The sequence below is a fragment of the Lygodium microphyllum genome, chromosome 12, assembly GCF_053477565.2.
Source record: "Lygodium microphyllum isolate KBCC chromosome 12, Lygodium_microphyllum_v1.1.10, whole genome shotgun sequence".
In the NCBI taxonomy this organism is placed as follows: Eukaryota; Viridiplantae; Streptophyta; class Polypodiopsida; order Schizaeales; family Lygodiaceae; genus Lygodium; species Lygodium microphyllum.
In genome coordinates this window covers 135,196,775-135,218,345 of record NC_141146.1, presented here as the reverse complement: position 1 = coordinate 135,218,345, position 21,571 = coordinate 135,196,775, and the positions used below count along the sequence as shown (strand labels likewise).

The following is a 21,571-nucleotide window of genomic DNA, read 5'->3' as shown; positions in this document are numbered from 1 at the left end:
CACATTGGAAATACAAGGTACAATAGCATTGCATTGAAATAAGAACCAAGTACATGCTCATGTAGCCTTTGGGTTGTTTCACTCTTCTCACTATTCTTATGGGATACAAAGCATCTCTTCCTAAAGCATACATCATTTGTCATATCTTTCAACAAGATCTTGAAGAGGAGCATGTTGTCGACAATAAAACTTATCAAGCATCATCTCGACATGCTGTAGCCATTGCGTTTGGAGTCAAACAATGTAGGGTGGCATGTCTCCAATCCTTTTTTTAAGGCTTTAGTAACTAGGGTAGATTTGCGTTTTGCTCCTAAGTGACCTCTACCAAGCTAGGTGGTACCTTTATTGCACTAGGTGGCATCAAACAAGCTAGGCAACCAGTCTATTAGTTGGGTGACACCAAAACGGACTTGCATTTTCTGTAGGCAACCCCCTATACATGTAGCACAGAACCAAGCCCTAAATTACCTATGTTTTTGTGTAGGCAACCCCTTTGTCTCTACATTTTGTGTAGATGAGTCATTGTAGCATATGTTCTCTTCATGGGCAGCTTGTTTATTACAAACATACATATTTCTTTATTTGTTGCATTCTCATACTGGCTGGTCTTTTCTGACTAGGGTGACTTCATCCTCCATAGCAAGCCAACATCACGTTAGATTTGTGTTTATTACAAGTACACCACTTTTAGGCACTCCTAGTGTATTAACAATCCTTGGATTGGCTGCAATTACAAACTAAAGCCCTCAATCAAAGTCATATGAGGACATTAGGATCTTTAACGTTATATTTGTTTATCATTTTGTCTTTCAAACACTCTAGATGGAGAGTACATTAATGCATTTCTTTTTGTGCACTTTTAGCTATTTTTTAGAGTTTTAACCACATTTAGGATTTCTCTCTTTTATGCCTATATATAGACAACCTGCCCTCCCACTCTTATCATCCATTATCCATCATTGATCCTTCATGATCAACCAACCCTCATTCTCTCATCCCCCCTGCTATTGCTTGGCACCCACATTGATGTGTAGGGTTGCGTATTGGGATTGACTATTGCAGCCTTGTGCCTTCAACCATTGTAATCACATTGTTCCTTCTCTCTCCTGTGTTCTCTTTGTCACCTCTTCGTGTTCACTTCCATTGTGCTCACACCCCCTAAATCCACCAAGCATGCAAACACTTTGGTTAGTGAGTCTTTCAAAACCACATTCTTTCCTTCAGAGTTGCAAACTTGTTAATGCATATATTCTTCTTATGGGCTTATCTCTTGATTTGGCTTGGGTGGTGATGTTAAGATCACTAAGAAAGTCTTTCAATTTATCTCACTATTATGGCAAGAGCTCAAGTCTAACCCCCACCCCTATTCTCTTCTACTATGAGGGAGGCGACGGGAAAGCCTCAAAAAGATCCCAAGTCCATGTTTGTGAAAGCACTCTTATGAGAAAGGGGTTGGGGGAGGGAACGAATTGCACTAACGACTATCCTTGAAAAATGCAAAACACAAAGGCCATTGCTAAAAGCATGAAATGTAGTTGGCAATTGTTATCACTTTTGCTATTATCTCGCTAAATTGCAAGCTACACAACAAAGAAATATGGAATGATAACTAGATTGTTGCAAGAAGCTAAGCTATGAGATGTGTTGAGGAAGACAAGTTATGTTGACATGGAAGTGTTTCAAAGAGACTATTGATGTCTAACTACATTTTGAGAGAGAGAGAGGTCATATCAAAGCATCTTATATAAATGGTTCAACATACATAGCTACATTTGTTGCTATACACCATAAACATTTGATTACATAGATACTTAAACAAATTGAGGATCAAATAGGTTGATTAGAAAAAAAAATAGTCCTAATCTTAACCTTTAAAATAGTTCTTAGAGAGATTGAGGGTCAAATATAATGTCACTAAGTAGTTGACTCGCATGGCTGATAAAAATATCCTTATGCTCACAATTAATATAGTCCTTCATCTACATGTTGCAACACCAAAGCATTCCAATATAGTTTCATATGTGTTGACATTCATACATGATAGAATATCAATCTGAACTTTGTGGTTGATTATTGTTGTCTTCAAGGTTGTGGTGTGAGCAATATTATCTTCTTGTTTCTAAACCAATGTAGGTGGGATGGGATGCACAAAACAAAGCAAGAACCAATGCAAGGCACATGCTGCTTCATATTTTTTGTGAGCTAAGGACACCACGTGATAGCCTTTATTTGCTCATGAACAAAAAATGTAGATTTGGTTTTCTACGAAGTGAGACATCTATATAGCCATAGAACTAAAGGGATGTGTATGTGAAACATGCAATAATTGATAGTATTACAACATAAAGAATGCATATTTGGTTTTCTACCGAGCGAGGCATCTCCACAACCATAGAACTAGAGGGATGTGTGTGAAAAATGTAATAACTGATAGTATTGCAACACACAAGATGTGTTCCAACCATTTAAAGCACAATATTGCAACATAAAGCATGCTTCCAACTAGATAAAGCACAATATGCCCAATTGTAACTTCATATAGGTCAGGAACATTATCAACTCACACAATGATCTTTAAAATGTTAGTACGGAAAGACATGTTTTGGTTAACACTTTTACAACCTAGCAAAGAGATCTTTGAAGTAGAACTTCGATGATTAATAGTAACATGCATGTGTATACAACTCTTAAAGATTGTTTGGGTGGAAATTTGCTTTTACACCACTTTAAGATAAAAGTTTATTTGAAAGAGAACTTTCAAATAGAACATATGAGATCTTTATATTAATCAACAATTGCTTATCCTCATATTCAAAAGGTAACAATAACAATATTTCTTCTAATTTTCCAAGAATATTGTCAACAACTTTTGTGTTTTACATTTATTTTCCTCATAATTAGGAGATAGTTGCTTGGCTACCTTCTAGAAATTAACTAGCTAATTAGCATATCTAAAACATTCTTTTCTTGTTTCTCTCTTCAAGAGTTTTAACGAGCTCCTCTGCCATCTTATGGAAGTCTTGAGCTCCATCTTGCAATTCCGCAGTCCTTTTATCAATGGCCTGGATAAAATGGCGTATCAATGTTAGATTAAATTTGGTGCACCTAGCTAGCTAAAAAACACAAAAAATTGTCTTACTTGAAGTCTTTTCCTTTGCTCCAATAACTTGTCTCGCATTAATGTAAACGTTCTTGCAGAATTCTGGAGACAAAACTTAAGTTGAGATCAACCCAAAAAATCTTCAATGGTGTAACATGTATACGCATGCATACAAACATTCTATTAAAAATGATATGATTCCAATTGTACATCTATATTCCTGAAATTCCTAAACCATGAAATGCTCGTATACCTTTTGTTTTGTATTTTAAAGTAAAGGGACCTGTTTAGTGACATCTAAGGATTCCCCATTGGACATTTTTTAGTTAGGTGAAGATTTCAACTTTATTAAAGGTTTGCCCAGCATGACACTTGGGCAATCCACATTGCATAAACATCTAAGAGCACCATATGGTTTTGTTATCATTCGCTTCTTCGAAAGTGATTAGCATTGAGAACCAATGGCATTTGGGAGATTGCATTGTCATAAAATGTTAATGAAGATGGTTGTTAAATTATACTTGGATGTGGAAGCCCACTTTGTTGAGGAGTGAAAAATTAAGGCCTAACCTAATGACAATTATCTAGCCTACTTTGACTCTAAAACAAACCTTAAAAAGAAAACTAGTTGGCTTGGCTGCTAGCCAATGGCCATATGGCGCGGTTAGGGTCGTGCCTTAAAACAATATTTAAAGGGAGAAAAACACCTATTATTTCCTAGGTCGCGGACTAGTCGGTTCTCATCCCACTGTCCCTACCCTCATCTTCAAACTTCATCGCCCCTACAAACAGTCAACGTTAGTGCCCTCAACATCGCCATCCTTTGCTCTAGAAAGGCGCTCCACCTTGCTGCAGCCGCCCAAAGATGACATGGTGTTGTTCGCTGCTGGTTCCTGCCCCTACATTGCTGCTTTTTCACGCTAGCAGGTTTGCTAGCATCTTCAACGAGCTTCCTCAGCCTTCCGCATCCTCATCCAGCCAATCATTACTGCGTTTTTGCTGTCTCTACAGCCGCAGTGCTGGGTGGTATTAGTGAGTCATTAAGCAGGTTGATTGCACTGCCTTTGGGATCCATATTCAATATGGCACACTTGAAGCTGTTCTTGGTGTCTTCAATGCTAACTTCATCAGCTCACCATCAGCCTTGGTTCTTGAGACAGCTTCGGTATAGTCTTCTCAATTCTGTACACCCTTCTTCAGTTGGGTATTCCTTAGGTAGTGTTATTCTGTGGTTGTACATTTTGTGCGGCCTCTGTTTGCCCCAAGAATTTTCTCAAGGATTGGAGTGGCTGTTTCGGTTGTTTGCCCTATAATTTCCTCCAGGAGCGGAGGGCTGTCTGACAGCCACTGGCTCCTGTAGGAGTAGGCCAAGAGATGTAGGACGACACGCTCCAATGCATCCCGAGTGTAGCAAATCATCGCTGCTAGATGCAGAAATCTGATGTAGAACGAGTTGACCAGCAAGGCAATAGTTGGAGAAGACCAAAATGCAGCGGTCCCAGAGAGGATAAAGAAGATGCCAAAAGCAACAACATTTATCAGCCCACTGGTGCCAGTAGATAATGGTGGACCAGTAGAGAAGGAATAGATGAAGACTCCATGTCAATAATTGATTATCATGTCAATGAGTGATGGCAGTTGCTGAAGCAAATTATTGAGGATAAAAATGGCAATGGCAATGATCCCCTTATGTTCAAGTTTTTTGAGCCAGTTGTCCTACCAAGTTTTGGAAAGTTGTTTTTATTTAATTTATTGAGGAATTTATTTTGGGACTACATGAGGGCTGAAGGAATTTATGTGGAAAATTGTTTTTAACTTTGAGCCTATTCTAAGTAGATTAACAAGGGACATCAATATGGGCATGTTGAGCTATCCTATGTCTTCATATCCATTATAGTTGGTGCCAAATATGCATGATTTGTATGCTGCTAGTCCTTTTGTTACTCCCACTAATGTGTAGGTTCATGAACAAGTCACAATGGAGAATAAGACCCATACCAACCCGTGAATATGAGAATAGGAGGCTCTAGAGAGGTAGAACATGTAACTCCTATATTTTCAAGCCTTTTGTGACGAGTTTGTTTTTGGTGAACCTTCTCACATTCAAATAAAGGGAAGGCCGGTCACACATTGTGACTCTTGGAGTTCCAACATCTTGTGTGTCTCTCTCTCTCTCTCTCTCTCTCTTGCTCTTGCTCCTTCCACCATAGCTATTGCTTGCGTTCGCGTGCTTCCACTCCGGCTTACTCCCTTCAAATAATATTAGAGCCAACCATTCGAGGAGCTTCATCCTTCCCAAAATTGTATGGATATATAACATTTTCTCCATGTGAGAGGGCTTCGCTCTATTCCTTCTTTCAGTATAGGTGAGAAAAAAGTACTCCAATTCCTCTCACAAGGGGATGCACAACTTCCTTGAGAGAGAATTTCCCTAATTGCAAGCTGCTACAATTTAGGAGTATTAGCACCAAATGTTTCCCACCATTAAAGTGGATAGTACATTGGCTTTTCATATTGGCAATAGCATGAGCCAATGAACCCCCTTCTAATCTATATGCATGTAGCTCATTAATCATGACTTCCTGTTGCTCAATATCATTGAAAACGTTGTCAAAATTTCAGCAGTAAAGAACAAGATGACAGTTTCTTCACAGGAGGAGAAGAATGAGCTCAATACCTTTTTTGTTTCCATGGTAGTAACAATGATATCGCTCTCTTCTAAGTTACTACAAGTATCCTTATTATGTTGTACATACATCCCTAGCAAGGTATTGGCAAATTTGAAAAGATACTGCCAATCCAAGTCCTGGGAGTCATCTGACTGCCTTGTTGCTTGAGCATAGGACAAAGTGTGACGCATCCCTAAAGCACACGACATTGTTTGCGATTCCCCACAAGGCAATGCATTTGCCCCTTCCATTGAAGAGGGGTCTATGCACTTGGAGTGCTTGACAAGGGGCTCAACATGCTCCATGTCAACATTCAGGGTCATTTCATCCTCCTTTATGTCTCAAGTCTATAAGTCTTGTATCTATGTGTGTTCTCTCTTTCTCTATCTCTACTGTTCCCGTGTGACTGCTTATCCAAGACACGGCACAGCTGCAGCAACACAGCTGCCTTCCTACATGCTGAAGAGATTGTGGCTTGTAGATGGGCCTAGCTGGTAGGCAAGAACAATCATAGGTCATCACAGGTGGTAGCAGAGGATTAGATGTTACCTGTTATGCTATGGCGGTGCTGAGGGCTAGCTCCATAGGGGTACAAAGCTTGCGCCTAGTAGTAGGCAACATGGCGTAGGTAGCAAACGAAGAAGGGCACAGCAGGCCAAGTGCAGATGGAGATGAGAGGCATAGCAATCCATAGTAGTGTTAGAAGTGGTGCAACAATGGAAGCTCAAATAAGTGCTGAGATAAACTGCTGAACATGAGATAGAAGAGAGAAAATAGTAAAATGTTGCAAAAGAAGAGAACGTAGAGATGTGCTTAGGAAATGGAATTCATATACCAAACATGAGAATGACGTATTCAATAGTAAGCCCTTGGCTCCAAGGCATTGGCACCGGCTCTCTCTCTCTCCATAGAACCTCTAGGTGATGGTGTGACTGAATGAGGAGGAAGCTAGGTATATAAAGAAGAAAATAATGCCAAAATAGGGGAAGGTCGACTAGCATAAAATGCCCTAAATAAGCATCATAATAACCATAATAAAATGCCTAAATAACCTAGCCATGCCCGTCATGGCTCACACATGAGCTATATAGATTGCTAACACCCTCTTTGAGATCATGGGTGATCTAACACATACAATGATAAAGGCTAATCATAGGCCATACAACAAAGAACCACCACAGTAGAACCATGGATACCAAGTAATGGGTAATCAAGCCACTACTAAGGTGCCGCAGAGAGAACTTGATGTCAATGTCGATCATACTAGCTCCTGAAAATAGAGAAGAGTTGTAACAAATCTGTGTTTGTCAACAATGTCTCATAGTAGCATACAAGACCATCTTGTAAAAAATGCCTCTAAATATGTGACCATGGATTCCTGGCCTTTGGCCAAGACCGCCAAAGTGTCCCCTCAGGTGAGCTGGGATTAGGAGTCGATTCCGCTCTGTGTCAAATAACTACCCATCATGAACCTGCATGTCAATTCCTGCTGCAAGAAGCCGGACTTTAGTCGCGATGCATCAGGGACGTCTTGCTCTAGAACCTGTGCACTTGTATACTGGTATAGCTGAGGCTCGCCGACCCCTCACACTCTCTGTGGCACTAGAGAGTGAGAGAGATGACTGCATCACCTAGACTAGAAAGCAACAAAGGAAGGGGCAATCAAGCCACGGAGACAACTTGATGTCGATGTCTCTCATACCAACTCCTGAAAATAGAGAAGAGTCATAACAGATGTCTGTGTTTGTCAACAATGTCTCACGGTAGCATACAAGACCATCCTGTAAAAAATGCCTTTGAATATTTGTGACCATGGATTCCCAGCCTTTGGCCACCTAGACTAGAAAGAAGCAAAGGAAGGGGCAATCAAGCCCTACCCTTGGCCTGAAGAAGTAGATCCTTGCCACACCTTTGACTTCCCCTTGGTTGGAGGATCGAAGTTGGAATCTAAAGTAGAGGATGACGCGTCAGAGGAGTCCACATCCTGCTTCTTCATCTTCTCTTTCCTTCTTTCGTGAGGCTGCTAACTCCTTGCTATCCTTCTGCGAGTGTCCCTTCTTACCACAATGATTATGCCGGGCCTTTGACTTCTTCTTCATGTTACCCCTCTCTAAAGTTGTAAAGGCCTCACTGGAACCTCCATAATGAGATGGAAGCCTTTCCTATAAACACAAAGATGCCTCATACTCAAGCAACATTGAGGACATATGTGTAAAGCTCACATGTGTAAATGATGTTTGCATCTGCAAAGCATTGGTCACTCCATCAAACTCCGAGGGAGCTTGTAGAGTCTGACTCAAAGATGTACTTGGGGAATGGAATCCACATAGCAAAAACAAGAATGACGCATACAACAGTGAGTCTCTGGCTCCAAGGCATTGGCATTGGCTCCCTCTCTCTGCAGAAACTATAGGTGATGATGTGACTGAATGAGGAGGGAGCCAAGTATATAAAGAAGAAAATAATGCCAAAATAGGGGCAGGTTACCCAACATTTAATGCTGGTCGGACAACATAAAATGCCCCAAATAAGCATCATAATAAGCATAATAAAATGCACAAATAACCTAGCCATGCCCGTCCAGACTCACACATGAGCTATCTGGATTGCTAACAAATAGAATCTAGTAGGCGACTTGGACAACTCCTAGCACACGAAGCAAAGATGGATGGTTGCAAGGCAGTAGCGTCTGTTGGCATGGGACAGGCAAACCATAGGGCAAATCCCTAAATAGCAAGGTTACAGGCTTGCGCCATCTCGATATTCTCTCCCCGTTGTCAAATTCTCTCTCTCTCCCTCTCTCTCTCTCTCTCCAAATTTCTAGGATTATCGAACTTTATTAAATTAATAATTATTTATGGCTTTAAAAAAAAGATTGGCCAATAATTAGATTGGCTAGGTCAATTTATCAACCAAGTGATCCTGAGTACGTGTTGGGTTGGGAACTAATTAGTGCCAATTCTCTAGTGTCACCACTGACACTTTGGGCTAATTATATGGTCTAGACCAAGTTCTGACACCAAATACCACCTAGTACCTGTCTAATATAACTTGTAACGACTTTTTCCTTTGGCATTAACTGACATCTTAGGGTTCCAGGTCCCACATTGTGAAATAATTGACCTACACTTCACATGTGCAAGTCACATTTGTACATTTGATTATCTTACGATCAAACACTTAAGCAAAGCATCAAAATTTCACATCTTGGTGACAAAAAAGTTTGGCAATGAACATGTTTTGAGATTGTTTTCAATGGGTTAATTAGTTTATAATGATTTTTTAGCTCAAAATCCCCTCTTAGGCCCAAAAGTGGAATAAGAAAGAAAGTGCAAAGCATAGCTCAACTCACAATCATTAGTGATCACAAGGTGTCCCACCCCAAACCAATCAGAATATCGAACAAAGGGTGTACATCGGCTACCCAATGGCCTACCAAGACTACAAATGCAATGGCTATCTGACCTCGGGAGCCCAAAGGGTTATCCTAGAGAGACCAAGGCATCGGACAAAGGTTGCTTGTCAGCTGCCCAGTGACCTATTAGGACTTGCAAAGGCAATGGAACCACTTTGAATTTTATTTTCCCCCTTTGGAGTTTCTTTATTTTGATCCCATCAAGTATCTATACCCCAAGGGGAAATAAACAGGATGGTTAGATTCCAACACATTAGAAAACAGAAAGCAATCCCATACACCCATTTAAATAAAAGGGTGTCAAGCAGGTAAAGAATAACACCTAGTTTTATTACAAATTTCCAGCCAGTTTAACTCCAAAAACAATCCCAAAAAGAAAAATAAAAAGGAAATATATTTTCAATTATTAGGTAGGAAGCTAGCTCGAAAAGTGTATAGAAGGAGGTTGTGGGTTGGTCACTTCCCATTGCACTTTTCCTCACTATTGAACTTTCATTGCCCACAATTTGCTCAAATTTCCATCCCCATCAACTGCCCACAAACTGTTGCGTTCAGCCTCAGACAAGATCAGCCCTCCTGCATTCAATATTGCCATCCTTTGCTCCAGAGAGACAACTGCTGTCGTGCTGATGTTGCTGTTGAGGCTGCTGTTCCAGGCCTATTACCCTTGCATTTTGCTGGTCTACGCCCTGCCGAAGCTGCCTGAAGGCAATATGCTACTGTTTGCTGCTAGTTCTAGCCCTTGAAGGAACTTCACTGCTGTATTATCATCCTGGGATTACTTCTACCATCTCTGATAAGCATCCCAGCCTGTCACGTCTTCCAGCCAATCATTGCATGTTTTGGCTGTCCATACAGCCACACAGCTGAGCAGCATCGTCCATGCATCAGATCAGCAGAGATCGAGTCGGGGATCCATCTTGAGTGCAACACTCTCTTCAAGCTGTTCTTGCCATATTCACCTCCTGCTTCAGCTCACCACAGGACCTGATCCTTGAGACAAGGAGACTAGCGGATTCTGTACACTCTCTTCTCTTTTCTATACATTAATCTTCCCTTGAGCATCCATCAGATAGTGTTATTGTGTAGTCATACATTCTGAGCCGTCTATATTTGCTTACCTTTTCCTTACACTCATTGTCTTCAATCTCAAAACTAAAATTTTTGATGGAAAATGATGGTTGGTGCTTTGCCCTCTAGAAGTCTATTGTTTGAGTGGGGAAATATTTTCCCCTATATCTTGCAAGCATAAACGTGTTCACAAGTCCAACAGGCATCTTATTGGGAGGTGCTCCTATACCAGATCTTTGTGGACTTTAAAGGTTTAGGCCTCTTGAGTCAAACACACTTCTAAAAAGGTTGTCTTGGGTGTGCTTTCTGTCCTTGATAAGGATATGGAGACGCGTTCAGAGTTGTTGAGGTCTTTTTTCTGCTGAGCTTTATGTTCCACTTATGGCTAAGTTGTAAAGCCTTTGTATGATATAAATAACTTAGTTTTGATGTTTAAAAGGATCTATCAATAGGATTAAAACTAAGTGCTTACTTGTTCTTTTCCCTGACCATAGGTTGCCTTGATTTCGTCGATTGTACGAGGGCGACCTATGGTTGAAAAATCATCAGGTTCTTTATCAATCTCATCATTGCTCTTCTTTTTGCCTGGACACGAACATAAGGGTTGTATCAGACAGATGTCATCCAATGCTAATCCTGGTGTGGCACACTAGTGTTGATTATCCCAATATCAATTACTTCTATAGTTCTGTGGGGATTAGTGCAACAGAAACTTTAATACCTGCCAAATTTTTCTTGACTTTTGCCATCAAGCTGCGCTGATTAGGTGTTCTCATTCTTGTTCCGGTGCCATCCTTGTCCCTAGGAGGACTCTCATCCTCAAGATCAAGGTCATCTATTGTCTCTCAAAGATACCAACATTAGCTTGCAATTACTAATAAGCTCACTGAAGAGGAACATGTTGCACCTCAACTATAGTCTATTTACCTATGCTGAGGTTCATGCTGCTTGTCTCCAGAAATGACGAACTGTCAGACTCAGACTCATTGTTTGAAACATGTGAGGGTGATGATCTGTGACTGTCGGACATGAAAACTTGGTCAAGTTCCATCTTTGGGCTCACTGTTCTGAAGTCCATACGTCCTTCAGGAACTTTGAAGTCAAATTTTTTTGCTAGCATTACTCTCCCAAAGAGCTTCTGAAATTATAAATACCATATCTTCGCAATGAGTTAAATACAACGATGCGCAAAGAGTATTACAGGCTTTAAGCATTTGCCAGTTGCCATGAGTTAGCCATGTGGCACCTTTTTCTTATTTTTCTCGGAATTAGAGAAAAGAGTTCTCTCAATTGTTGATGTCAAGTCTCCATCTCCGATATTAGCTGGAATTGAACTGGGAAATCTGGCAAGATTTGAAAATATTTCTCATGTTTAAATGATTCTAAACTTTGTTTCGCTGCAGCTCCTGCATTGGCTGAGTACAACTAGAAAATTTGAAATGAAGATCCTGATATTTCTATAGCATATAATATCTTGAACTGCAAACCAAACTTTCTGTGAGCATCCTATACCTGAGATCATGTTTTTCATGTAGAAGAGAGATATAAAGTAGCTCTTTGTCCCGATCTATCTGTTCACACAAATATAAAACACACAAAGCTTAAAACATGACTTCAATTCAAGAACAAAACCATTAAAAGTGAATGAAGAAGCTCTACCACAGCTAGGTGCCCATTGTCACTACATGATATCACAGTGATGTTGCTGTTGACCAGCTCAACTCTCCAGTTCAAAGCATTTTCAATTGATGATAATGATTTTATGACTTTAAAATTTGGGAGTGACCTAAACAAAAACAAACAACAAACAGTAAATCTTGTAATTAGTAACTGAGAATAGATCCAGATTGAAATGCAACAAGATGAACAATAGCATAACATACAGCAAAGAATCTACTTCTAACCTAAGCTCCAGCTGCCCTGACGTGTAAAGAAGGGCAACCCCAACTCCACTTGCAGGTGTCCGAAACACTGAGGTCCAATAGCATGGTTTGTCAAGTTTTACTTTCAATGCGGCTGAACGTGCACCCTGCACGCATTCATTTAATTCTTCATCACTCAAAACTTTTGAAATCTGTGACTGACAACACAAAAAATTTGAAGGGTTTGGCTACTTTGAGTAATCTAGACAGTTGGTATATGTGCAAAAACTCTGCTGCACTCAGCAATAATAATTGTTGATATGCTTGATCTTTGTCCTTGCTTGTCATTTGGTCCTGCTTGTATTCTGACAGAGAGAAAATGAACAAATCACTTAAACAGAGAGGTATCAAGGGACACATCTTTATGAAGAACCCAATCGTAGTGTAAATATATTGCCATATTACAAAAATGCACATTTCTATCACATGAAAAGATAAGGTAATCACATCATCTGCAAAGGGATAGCTCTGCTCACACATAGTTCTAAATTCAAACTTTTTTGTAATGCAGTATTCATTTTAGACAAAGCTAAAAGTAATTACATGTAGAATGCCTCAGGCTTAGGCCAAAAAAACTAGAGATGAAATCCTTCTGCTAAAAACCAAGTTGTTTCTATGCCACCATATGGACTTAATAAGCTAGCCCACATGAGATAGACTACTTTCATGATTTCTTCATTTCCTAAATAGGGCCGATAGAGCTATAAAAGTTGGCTTCCTCTAGCCATTTCTTGGATTTGCTCCGAACTGGCTGCACTTTGACACATTCCAGAATAAGTGCACCACAGTTTCTTCCTTCATACCAGATAACGGCCACATGGGGAAACCAGGATCCTACTAGCCAGCTTGCCCCCATGACGACCAGCCTCCATGAGAGCAAATTGAGTCTGGATGACAGAGTGGGCTTCCACACCCTCTTCAGCCTTTTCTTCCAGGTTCCAAGTCTGGCTATCCAATCAGGCAGCCCTCTCTGCTGTTGGAGCGAAAGCTTGCACCCAGCTCTCAGTCACCAGCTGTGCAGAAAATTTGGCACGATGCATCCTAGAAATGGTCACAGCTGTCGCCAGGAATTCGTCTTCTCCCTCATCACTCTTGTCATTTATAATTGCTCCTTTGCATTCAGGTTGAAAATGATGGTTGACGTGCTCAGGATTGCAAAACGAGCGACCATATCTCTTAGCGCCTTTCAGTGCATTAACCACACCAGTCTTAACTGACCCAAAAGTTCCCCATAGCACTCTGATGCCGGCACTTTATTGTAAAGCTCAGAGTTCCTGAAACTCCAAATGTGCAACTCGAAACAATGGCTGATGTGCTGAGGATAGTAAACAGGGAGTATATTTCTTAGCACCTTTCAGTACACTTACCACACCAGCTTTAACTGACCCAAAAGTTTCTCATAGCACTCTAGATGCCGACACTTGCTCATAAAGTTCAGAGTTCCCTGAAACTTCTAATGTGTCTGATGACCACTGCACCAATCAAGCCCTGAGCTCTACTGGCTGTTCATCCATGTTGGGTCCCTTTCCAAAAGAAAAAGGCGGAGGCTTATCCTCTTCACCAACCCTTTTATTTTACCCCAGAGCATACACTTCCACACACTCCCAAAAAAGGTGTTCCACTGATTCCGCGGCTGTTCAGCATCTTTGCCTGCAGTACCAAAGTCTTATCCCACTCTTTGATTCCAGAAATTTAGCTACATTGTCATCAAGGCAACAGCTGATGTGGACCAATTCTCCTTCATCCTTGCCAAGATGGCACACGGCCAATTCTGCTCTTGGTTGGTGAGGCATCTCTTCTTTTTTTTTTTTTCCGGTGAATAAATGCATATTAATATTGGAAATATTTATATCTGGCCTTCAGGCCAACCAAACAGAAAGGATACAAGTCTCACATTTTTTACATCAGACCATCAGGTCAGCAAAGAAAAAAAGCATAGATACTACTAAAAGTCTACCACAACTCTTAACATAGAAATGTCACTCAGAAAGAACAACTAGAGTGGAGCGAACAATATCTAGCCAGGGAGCAGCAATGTCAGGAAGAACCAGATTAGCTGAGACCATAGAGGTGATCTGCCATAACACTAAACCACGAATACGGGCCACATGACCATGGATACCCGATACTGAATCAAAAATCTAAGGAAATGGAAAAGGCAGGAGTAATCTGAATGCAAAGAAGACAAGGAAATCATCTTTCCCATAATCCACGAACCAACTAGTATCCGGTCTTGAGTTGTTGCAGACCACACACCGGAAACAAAACTCCAAATTTGTCTAGCAACAAGGCAAAAGACAAAGAGGTGAAGGACTGTTTCATCGCATGTAGTACAAAACACACAACGACCAGCAGAGATCTTGCGGACACGCAACACATCGCCAATTGGAAGACCCCCAATAAGTAGCCTCCACATGAACACTTTATCCTGATACAGAACCTTAGACATCTAGAGATGGATGAATCTTTCCTGCCACTTCTTTTTGCTATCCCGAATATGCCATACTTTATTAGCCTTTTCCGTGACCCATTTCTTGGCCTCCACCATTTGATGATAAATCTGATTAGCTAACCTTTTCTCAAAATCATCAGGAATCACAAACTTCCAATCACGCCAGGGAGACAACGTCTGTAATACTGGCAAAGGGGAGAAGCTCAAAAGCTTGTCCTGTATAGACGACCAAATGTCATGATAACCTTGAGGTACCCATAAGTGTTGACAGATACGCCGAAAAGAATAAAGACGGGCCTGTCCAGGAATGACACCATCAAGAATTGTCTGCGACCCTAAACGAGCCATCCGATTAAACTTATCTCTTTGCAAGTCTTTATGAGGTCAATCCAACAACCTGGGAGAAGCTAGCACTTCACCTCACAATGAATTCTCCTCATGAGAATCAGGAGGGCGCCAAACTACAAAATGTAACATCGCCTGCCAAGAGGTGATCAAATGAGGAAGGAGAAAAGACTAAGAGACCTTTACAGGTCTTGTGGAATTAAGCACATGCCACCAAGAAGTATGAATAACCGTGCTGCCATGAGAGATTTCAGTCTTTTCTATGAAAATTTTTGCAATATTTGATCAGGTATGACTCTCTATACATAATGCTTGCAAAAGTGCTAGCCTCAAGGCTACCATATGCAAGTTAGCATCTGACAAAGCTGCTCCCCCCATCCTTTTAGGAGTAGTAATATGCTGCCACAAAATCCACACCTGGCCCAAGCGATTCCCTTTCTTTTTCCACAGCATGAATCGGATAGGTTGAACCAATTTTAGAAGAGACTTCTTGGTCCAAGGAAGAAGAGGGAAGAAAAATAAAATCATGCTAATCATGATGCATTGAGCAACCTTAAGTCACACATGAAGAGGCCAGCCTTGAGACTTCCAGTACATGAACCGATCATGAATACGGGATGACATCCAATCCAATAATGTACGGGGAGCCACATCCACACCAATAGGATAGCCCAAATGTCTGTCTATGTTTCCCTTAGAAATCACAATTCCATGCCATTCCAAGGCCTGCAAATCATTCTCCGTGCAAGAAAGCAATGTAGATTTCCGAGTGTTAATATGAAGTCCTGATGCGATAACAAAAATATTTCATGCAACCATTGTGCGATTGACATTCGAGTGATCAGCCTTAAGAAACATGAAGGAATCATCTGCCAAGGATTGTCCCAAAAGTTGGGCCCCACTAGGAAGAGTCAGACCAACAATCTCCCCTTGATCGGCCAACTTGTCCAACAATGAAAGCATCGGGTGAGTGACTAAAGTGTCAGTAAAGGGCTAAGAGGGCAGCCTTGTCGAAGAGACCGGGACAAGGCAATTTCATCCGTGATCCCTCCATTAAGTGTGATGTGGGCTACATCACCCTGACTAATAGTATCCACAAGAGAAATCATACGAGGCCCAAATCCCATGGTGGTCATTAGCTGCAACAAAAAAGACCAGCTAACATGATCAAATGCCTTTTCAATATCAAGTTGAAGAATAACCACCTGCTGGCCTGAAGCTTTAGCATAGTCAATCCCTAGTTGAACATTCAAAATATTGTGCACTATATTCCGGCCCTTAATGAAACTATATTGGCGTGGATGAATCAACTGCGGAAATACTTTCTGCAACCTATTGGCAATGATTTTAGAAAAGATTTTATATAAAGAACCCATTACAAAAATGGGTCTCCATTGTTTCAAGAAGGATGAAGAGGGAACCTTGGGCAATAACCGAATGACATCAATCTTCCAGTCTGAAGGCATCTCACCAGAATTCCACACTTGCTGACACACACGAGACAATGGGTCCTTAAGTTGCTCCACATGGGCCAAAAACAGTTCATTAGGAAGCCCATTCCAACCAAGGCTTTTCCTTCGAGGCAAATAAGACAACACCTCTTCCACTTCCTTCTTCGAAATATTGGCCTCCATCAAACAAAACATGCTGCCTCTCCACCCACATATCAATAACTTTAGGAAGAAAAAAATCACTCTGGCAAATAGAGATCAGATCCAATCGGGCCCAAGTATTTGGGTGCTGAAGAGAGCGATAAGTATATCCGGCCTGAGAAGGATGTAACCAAGACCACATGTCCTGTTTCAAGGATACAGCTGCCAGAGCATCCCAAGCTTGTCGTTCAAGACCATCCATGACTGAGTGCTGTGAAGTTACCTGATCCATAGATACACATGCATTGAAGTCACCCATAACAAAGCCTGGATAGGCAGTGCAAATCATCCCAAAGTTGACGACGTTCTCGAGCAGTAGGAGCATACACCCCCACTAACCACAAAACCTCTCCCTCATATAGGATTTCCAGAATCATAAATCTATTGCGATGGTCCTAAGAAACCAAAGATGGTTGTAGGGATGATTTGACGGCCAACATAACTCCAGATTTATGTGGAACATGTCCACTAAAAAAATTTGAATAATCCTTGTATACATAGGTAGATCCTGCTAAAACATGTTGTTTATGCTCCACAGCACAAAAAACATCCCAATTTCTAGTTAACACAACTTTCCACAACCAATGCTACTTACTTCTTGAAGAAACACCTTTCACATTCCATAAAGCAATTTTCATGATAACATAGAGAGAAAACTAGTGAACTACCCTTTCCCTTTCCATTTCACATCAACTGCCTGAAATTTCTCCATCTCACTTCAGATCACATCTACCAGATCTACTTTCTGCAGACTAGCAATCAAATCATGGGAAGGAAACTGCTGTTCCTGAGAGCGGTAAATATCACGAGGAGGCACAAGTCTCCCTCACAGATCAAAGCGCAAAGTAGAATTAGAAGGCCTTTTATCCTCTGCAGTGATTGCAGGAGAACGTGAGGGTTGATTTTTCATGTAGAAACCCCTACCTCTACGTTGAAAAGTCTAAGTGATAGGCAACGGAGGTGGGTGGGCAGGAGACAAACGAGGCTCCTGTCTAGCATTGCATCTAACCACAGTAACCCAAGAATTATCCTATAGAGGCAAATTCCAACCAATCGAAAGTGATGCATGCTCTATACCAGTTTGAGCCACATTCTTCTTACCATCATCATGTCCATGTTGGACAAGTGGCTCATGATCTGCTTCTGGTTGCTGAACCACTTGCTAAGGATGATGCTCATGCATATCCGTGTCAGGAACCATTGAACTCTGCAAAACATCAAGGCTTCTATCGCATTCAGAAATGAAATGGCCCAATTTGCCACATCTGAAAAAGTGACCAGCAAATGTACCCCATTTCAGCTCGTAAATCAACATTTGCAATCCCGGAACCTCGAACCGGTCGGCCGGGTGAGGTTTCCCTGTATCCCAAAGCATGCAAGCCCTGTTCCTGTTGCAGGAGGCCAACCCAAGCTCCACCAACACCTCACCAAGATTTCTCAATACCAAAAGTTGAAGTCTCCAAAGATGCGCAGGAAAATCGACCACCTCAACCCAAATAGGACATGCCTGCCTAAGTACCTCCTTAAATTCTGCCATAGGTCTCCAAGGAACCATATGTACCAACTGACCATCCATAAACAAAGGGATATGTTGCATAATAAAAGCACACACTTCCACGGAGTGAAAAAGGACTTCAAAGAACCCCTTCGGTCCATCATAAATCTCTTCAACAAGTGGGCCCTGCACTTGTGCTGAAGCATCATCTTGACCCATCTCAGCACTGACAAGCGTAGACTGCAACCATGCACGAATTCTAGTGATCAAAGGAGTCCTTCCCATGAAATAGAAGATGGCTGCCCTCTCATGGAAAGCAACAATCTGTTGTAGGGACCGGCAGTACCTTATTCCATTTGCACGTAGGAAGAACAGGCCAACAAAGGCAGTGGAGGCGAGACGTGACAGGTCGCCGTCGAGCGTCGCACAGTCCTCCGATAGCAATAGAATAGAAATAGGGGCGAGGCGGCTTCAGATCGGGCTTCTCCATCGATTCTTGCAAGCAGACATCTTCTCCAAATTTCTCTCTCGTAACTGTGAGGCATCTCTCTCTCTCTCTCTCTCTCTCTCTCTCTCTCTCTCCACACTGCACTTGAAGTGCATCTAGATTGTATGGAGTTTGTATATCATTTTCTACCTTCTCACCTAGTTCACCATAACACTGTTGAGCTAAAATATGCATTACTTGCTGATTAGCCTCTTAAGTAGCCCCAAAACACACTAAAAATGCTCTTTTAGAGTAAAACCCTAAAACGGGGAGCGGTTCGAGAGAGTTCAGTGGAAAACCCTAAAACAGGGAGCGGTTCAAGAAAGTTTAGTGAAAACCCTAATTTTTGGGGCGCCCTTCCACATCTATAAATAGACAGGCTGCCCCCATTCAGCCATCATCCTTGTTTGCAAGTTACACCAGCCCACACACCCTCTACTGCTTGGCGCCCAGTTTCCAGATTGCAGCACGCCTCCATCTGCTATCCAGCCATCATCGACTGCAGCCACATCATCTTCAACCTGTCCATTGCTGTAGGCGACAGCTCTCAGCTGTTGGTGACTGCTCCAAACTGTCCCAGACTACTGTTCAGCCTGCTGTCCATCATCTCCAGGGTTAGCCAGCCTGTGTTTTCAGCATTGCAGGCCCTGACACTCTCAGACACTGTTTCAGCGTGCTGTTTACAGCAGACTATGCACAGTTTCCAGCCCCCGATCGGTGGTACACTGCTGCATTTACCAGTTTCCAGCCTCCAGACTGCTGCGTTTTGGTGACTAGCTTGCTGCCATTCATTATTCAACACTCCTACACTCCGACTGGTGGTCATAGACTTGGGATCCGTCTTCGGGTGGACATCACACTCCGACATTGCTCTGCCCTTGAGCACACTGTACACTCTTACATTCATTTACAGCATTCATTCACTTTAGAGTCATGTTCTCTCTCTCCCTTCTTCTGTTTGTGTTTGAATTTTGAGTTTTGCGTTTAGGGTTTGAGTTTTGTCCTCTATGTCTGTGTCTATGTCTTTGTGTTTCCGTCGTGGTCGTACACTCTGTGTGTCCTCAGTGCAAACCCTAGCAGTCTTCTTAACAAACACTAGATAGTAGCTTTACTAGGACTTGGAAAACTTCCCAGACATTTTGTATGTAACCTTTTAGTCCCATAGGCCAACTTGGCCTTTTGTAGACGTTAATATAACTTACTTACTTACTTTCTTTCTTTCTTTCTCTTTTTTTTTTTTTCATAAAAGGTATTTGTAATAATTACGGAAAAAAAGATACAGGTTTACATGGTTACAAGATACACGATGGCTCTAAGCCATCGCGTGTAATCTCTCTCTCTTTCTCTCTCTTTTTTGTAGAATCCCAGTACAAAGCCACGAAAAAGTTACACAAGTCATGGCAAAGACCCAGAGGAAATTGCCATATGCCAGGGAAGTAAGTCCTCCCGAGGGAGCAAGTCCGAGTGCCGAATGAGATCTATCTGCCAATGCAAGAGACCTTTAAGCCGGGCAATGTGTCTCGGTACATTAGAGGCCGAATCAAAAAGAAAGGCATTCCAAGTGGTCCAATTGTGCCAGCATCCCCGGTATCTCAAAAAGTGGAATAAGATCTTCATATGCAACTGTGGCGGTGTGGGGTATTTTGGGCGTGCAAAAACCCAATCAAAAGGGGTTAGTGAGAACCCCACCACCGCGCGCCAAATCTGTGACAAGAGCGACCAGATATTCTTAGCGAGCAGGCAAGAAATAAATCGATGTCGAGGCGATTCCACAGTAGTGGTGCAGAAGAAACAATTGCCGTTCGAGATTCGACGCTTGGAAAGGGCCGAGGCAAGAGGAAGACCACCAATCATCACCCGCCAAAGAAAGACCTTACATTTGAAAGGTGTCTTATTCAACCAGCCCTCCATCACAGTTGCCTTCCACCATGACTGAGATTTCCGCAATCCCCAGACAATATTAGCTTTAACCCCCAGCTATTGATGATCCTTAATCAGAAGATGATACACCTGATTAGCAGTGGCCTTTTCCAGACTCAACCGGCCAGCAAGGTCCCAGTCCTGCCAAGCACGATCCACAGCAAGGGCAGGAAAGGGTTGCCTGCTCTAAAGCACTAACAAGAGCTGTTCCCATAAATCACGGTATCCACGCGCGATTCTGAAAAGGCTCCTGGCAGTACGAAACGATGTGAAGACATTACAATTGGCAAGGGTGGCATCCGCAACTGAAGTCACACCCAAACGGGCCATGCGGTTAAATTTTGGTCTGAGCTCATGTTTGTCTTCCCATAAAAGTAATCTCGAGACTGCCAACAATTCTAGTTGTGAGGAGTTAGTATGCAAGCGGTCCTCCGCTGGATGCCAACGTGCCTTTTGGAGCACCACTTTCCAGGAGTCGACCAAATGCAGTAACAGAGAGAAGGACGGACTGGAAAACCGAGAGTCTGCATTAAGGACATGCCACCAGGAGCCCCAAAGTTGTGTATTACCATCCCGAAGCCCGCTGTCCTCAAGAAAATAACGGGCTATAATGGTCCACGAGTGATGGTCCACACACATGGCGCGAAAAAGAGAGCAATGAAGTGCCAGCATATGAGTTTCGGCATCCAAAATAGCTCCACCACCCAGGCGTTTGGGGGTACATGCATGTGACCACGAAATCCAGGAAATACCTGGGCTTAATGTTTTTTTTTTTCGTAAAAGGTAATTGTATTAATTACGAAAAAAAGGTACAAGATTACATGATTACATGATTACAAGAGACACGAGGGCCCTAGGCCAACGTGTGGGAAATCCCCGTACTAATCCACGAAAAAGGTTACACCAATCATGGCAACGACCCAGAGGCAATTGCCATATGCCAGGGAAGCAAATCCTCCCAAGGGAGCAAGTCCGAGTGCCGGATGAGATCTATCTGCCAATGCAAGAGCCCTTTAAGCTTGGCAATGTGTCTCGGTACATTA

The 21,571-nt window shown here is 42.1% G+C and overlaps 1 protein-coding gene and 1 long non-coding RNA gene across 5 annotated transcripts in view; one reads left to right on the top strand and one right to left on the bottom strand.

Moving 5' to 3' along the window:
• Positions 1-2,803: 2,803 nt before the first annotated feature.
• Positions 2,804-21,571, bottom strand: part of LOC148028309 (uncharacterized) — a 185,535-nt gene continuing 166,767 nt past the window's right edge. For all 4 annotated transcript variants that reach the window (XM_087690114.1, XM_087690116.1, XM_087690115.1 and 1 more), the window contains 10 exons: positions 12,370-12,482; positions 12,160-12,284; positions 11,915-12,041; positions 11,768-11,826; positions 11,502-11,598; positions 11,183-11,393; positions 10,977-11,090; positions 10,728-10,840; positions 3,140-3,202; positions 2,804-3,062 (listed from right to left, as the gene is read on the bottom strand). In XM_087690114.1, the coding sequence (XP_087546240.1) occupies positions 2,952-3,062; positions 3,140-3,202; positions 10,728-10,840; positions 10,977-11,090; positions 11,183-11,393; positions 11,502-11,598; positions 11,768-11,826; positions 11,915-12,041; positions 12,160-12,284; positions 12,370-12,482 (1,133 nt within the window). In that variant the 3' untranslated portion in view covers positions 2,804-2,951. The remainder of the gene's footprint in view (positions 3,063-3,139; positions 3,203-10,727; positions 10,841-10,976; positions 11,091-11,182; positions 11,394-11,501; positions 11,599-11,767; positions 11,827-11,914; positions 12,042-12,159; positions 12,285-12,369; positions 12,483-21,571) is intronic.
• Positions 3,840-21,571, top strand: part of LOC148028310 (uncharacterized) — a 33,047-nt gene continuing 15,315 nt past the window's right edge. Inside the window, exons 1-2 of the long non-coding RNA XR_015692714.1 lie at positions 3,840-4,265; positions 10,750-10,804. This is a non-coding gene — a long non-coding RNA (uncharacterized LOC148028310). The remainder of the gene's footprint in view (positions 4,266-10,749; positions 10,805-21,571) is intronic.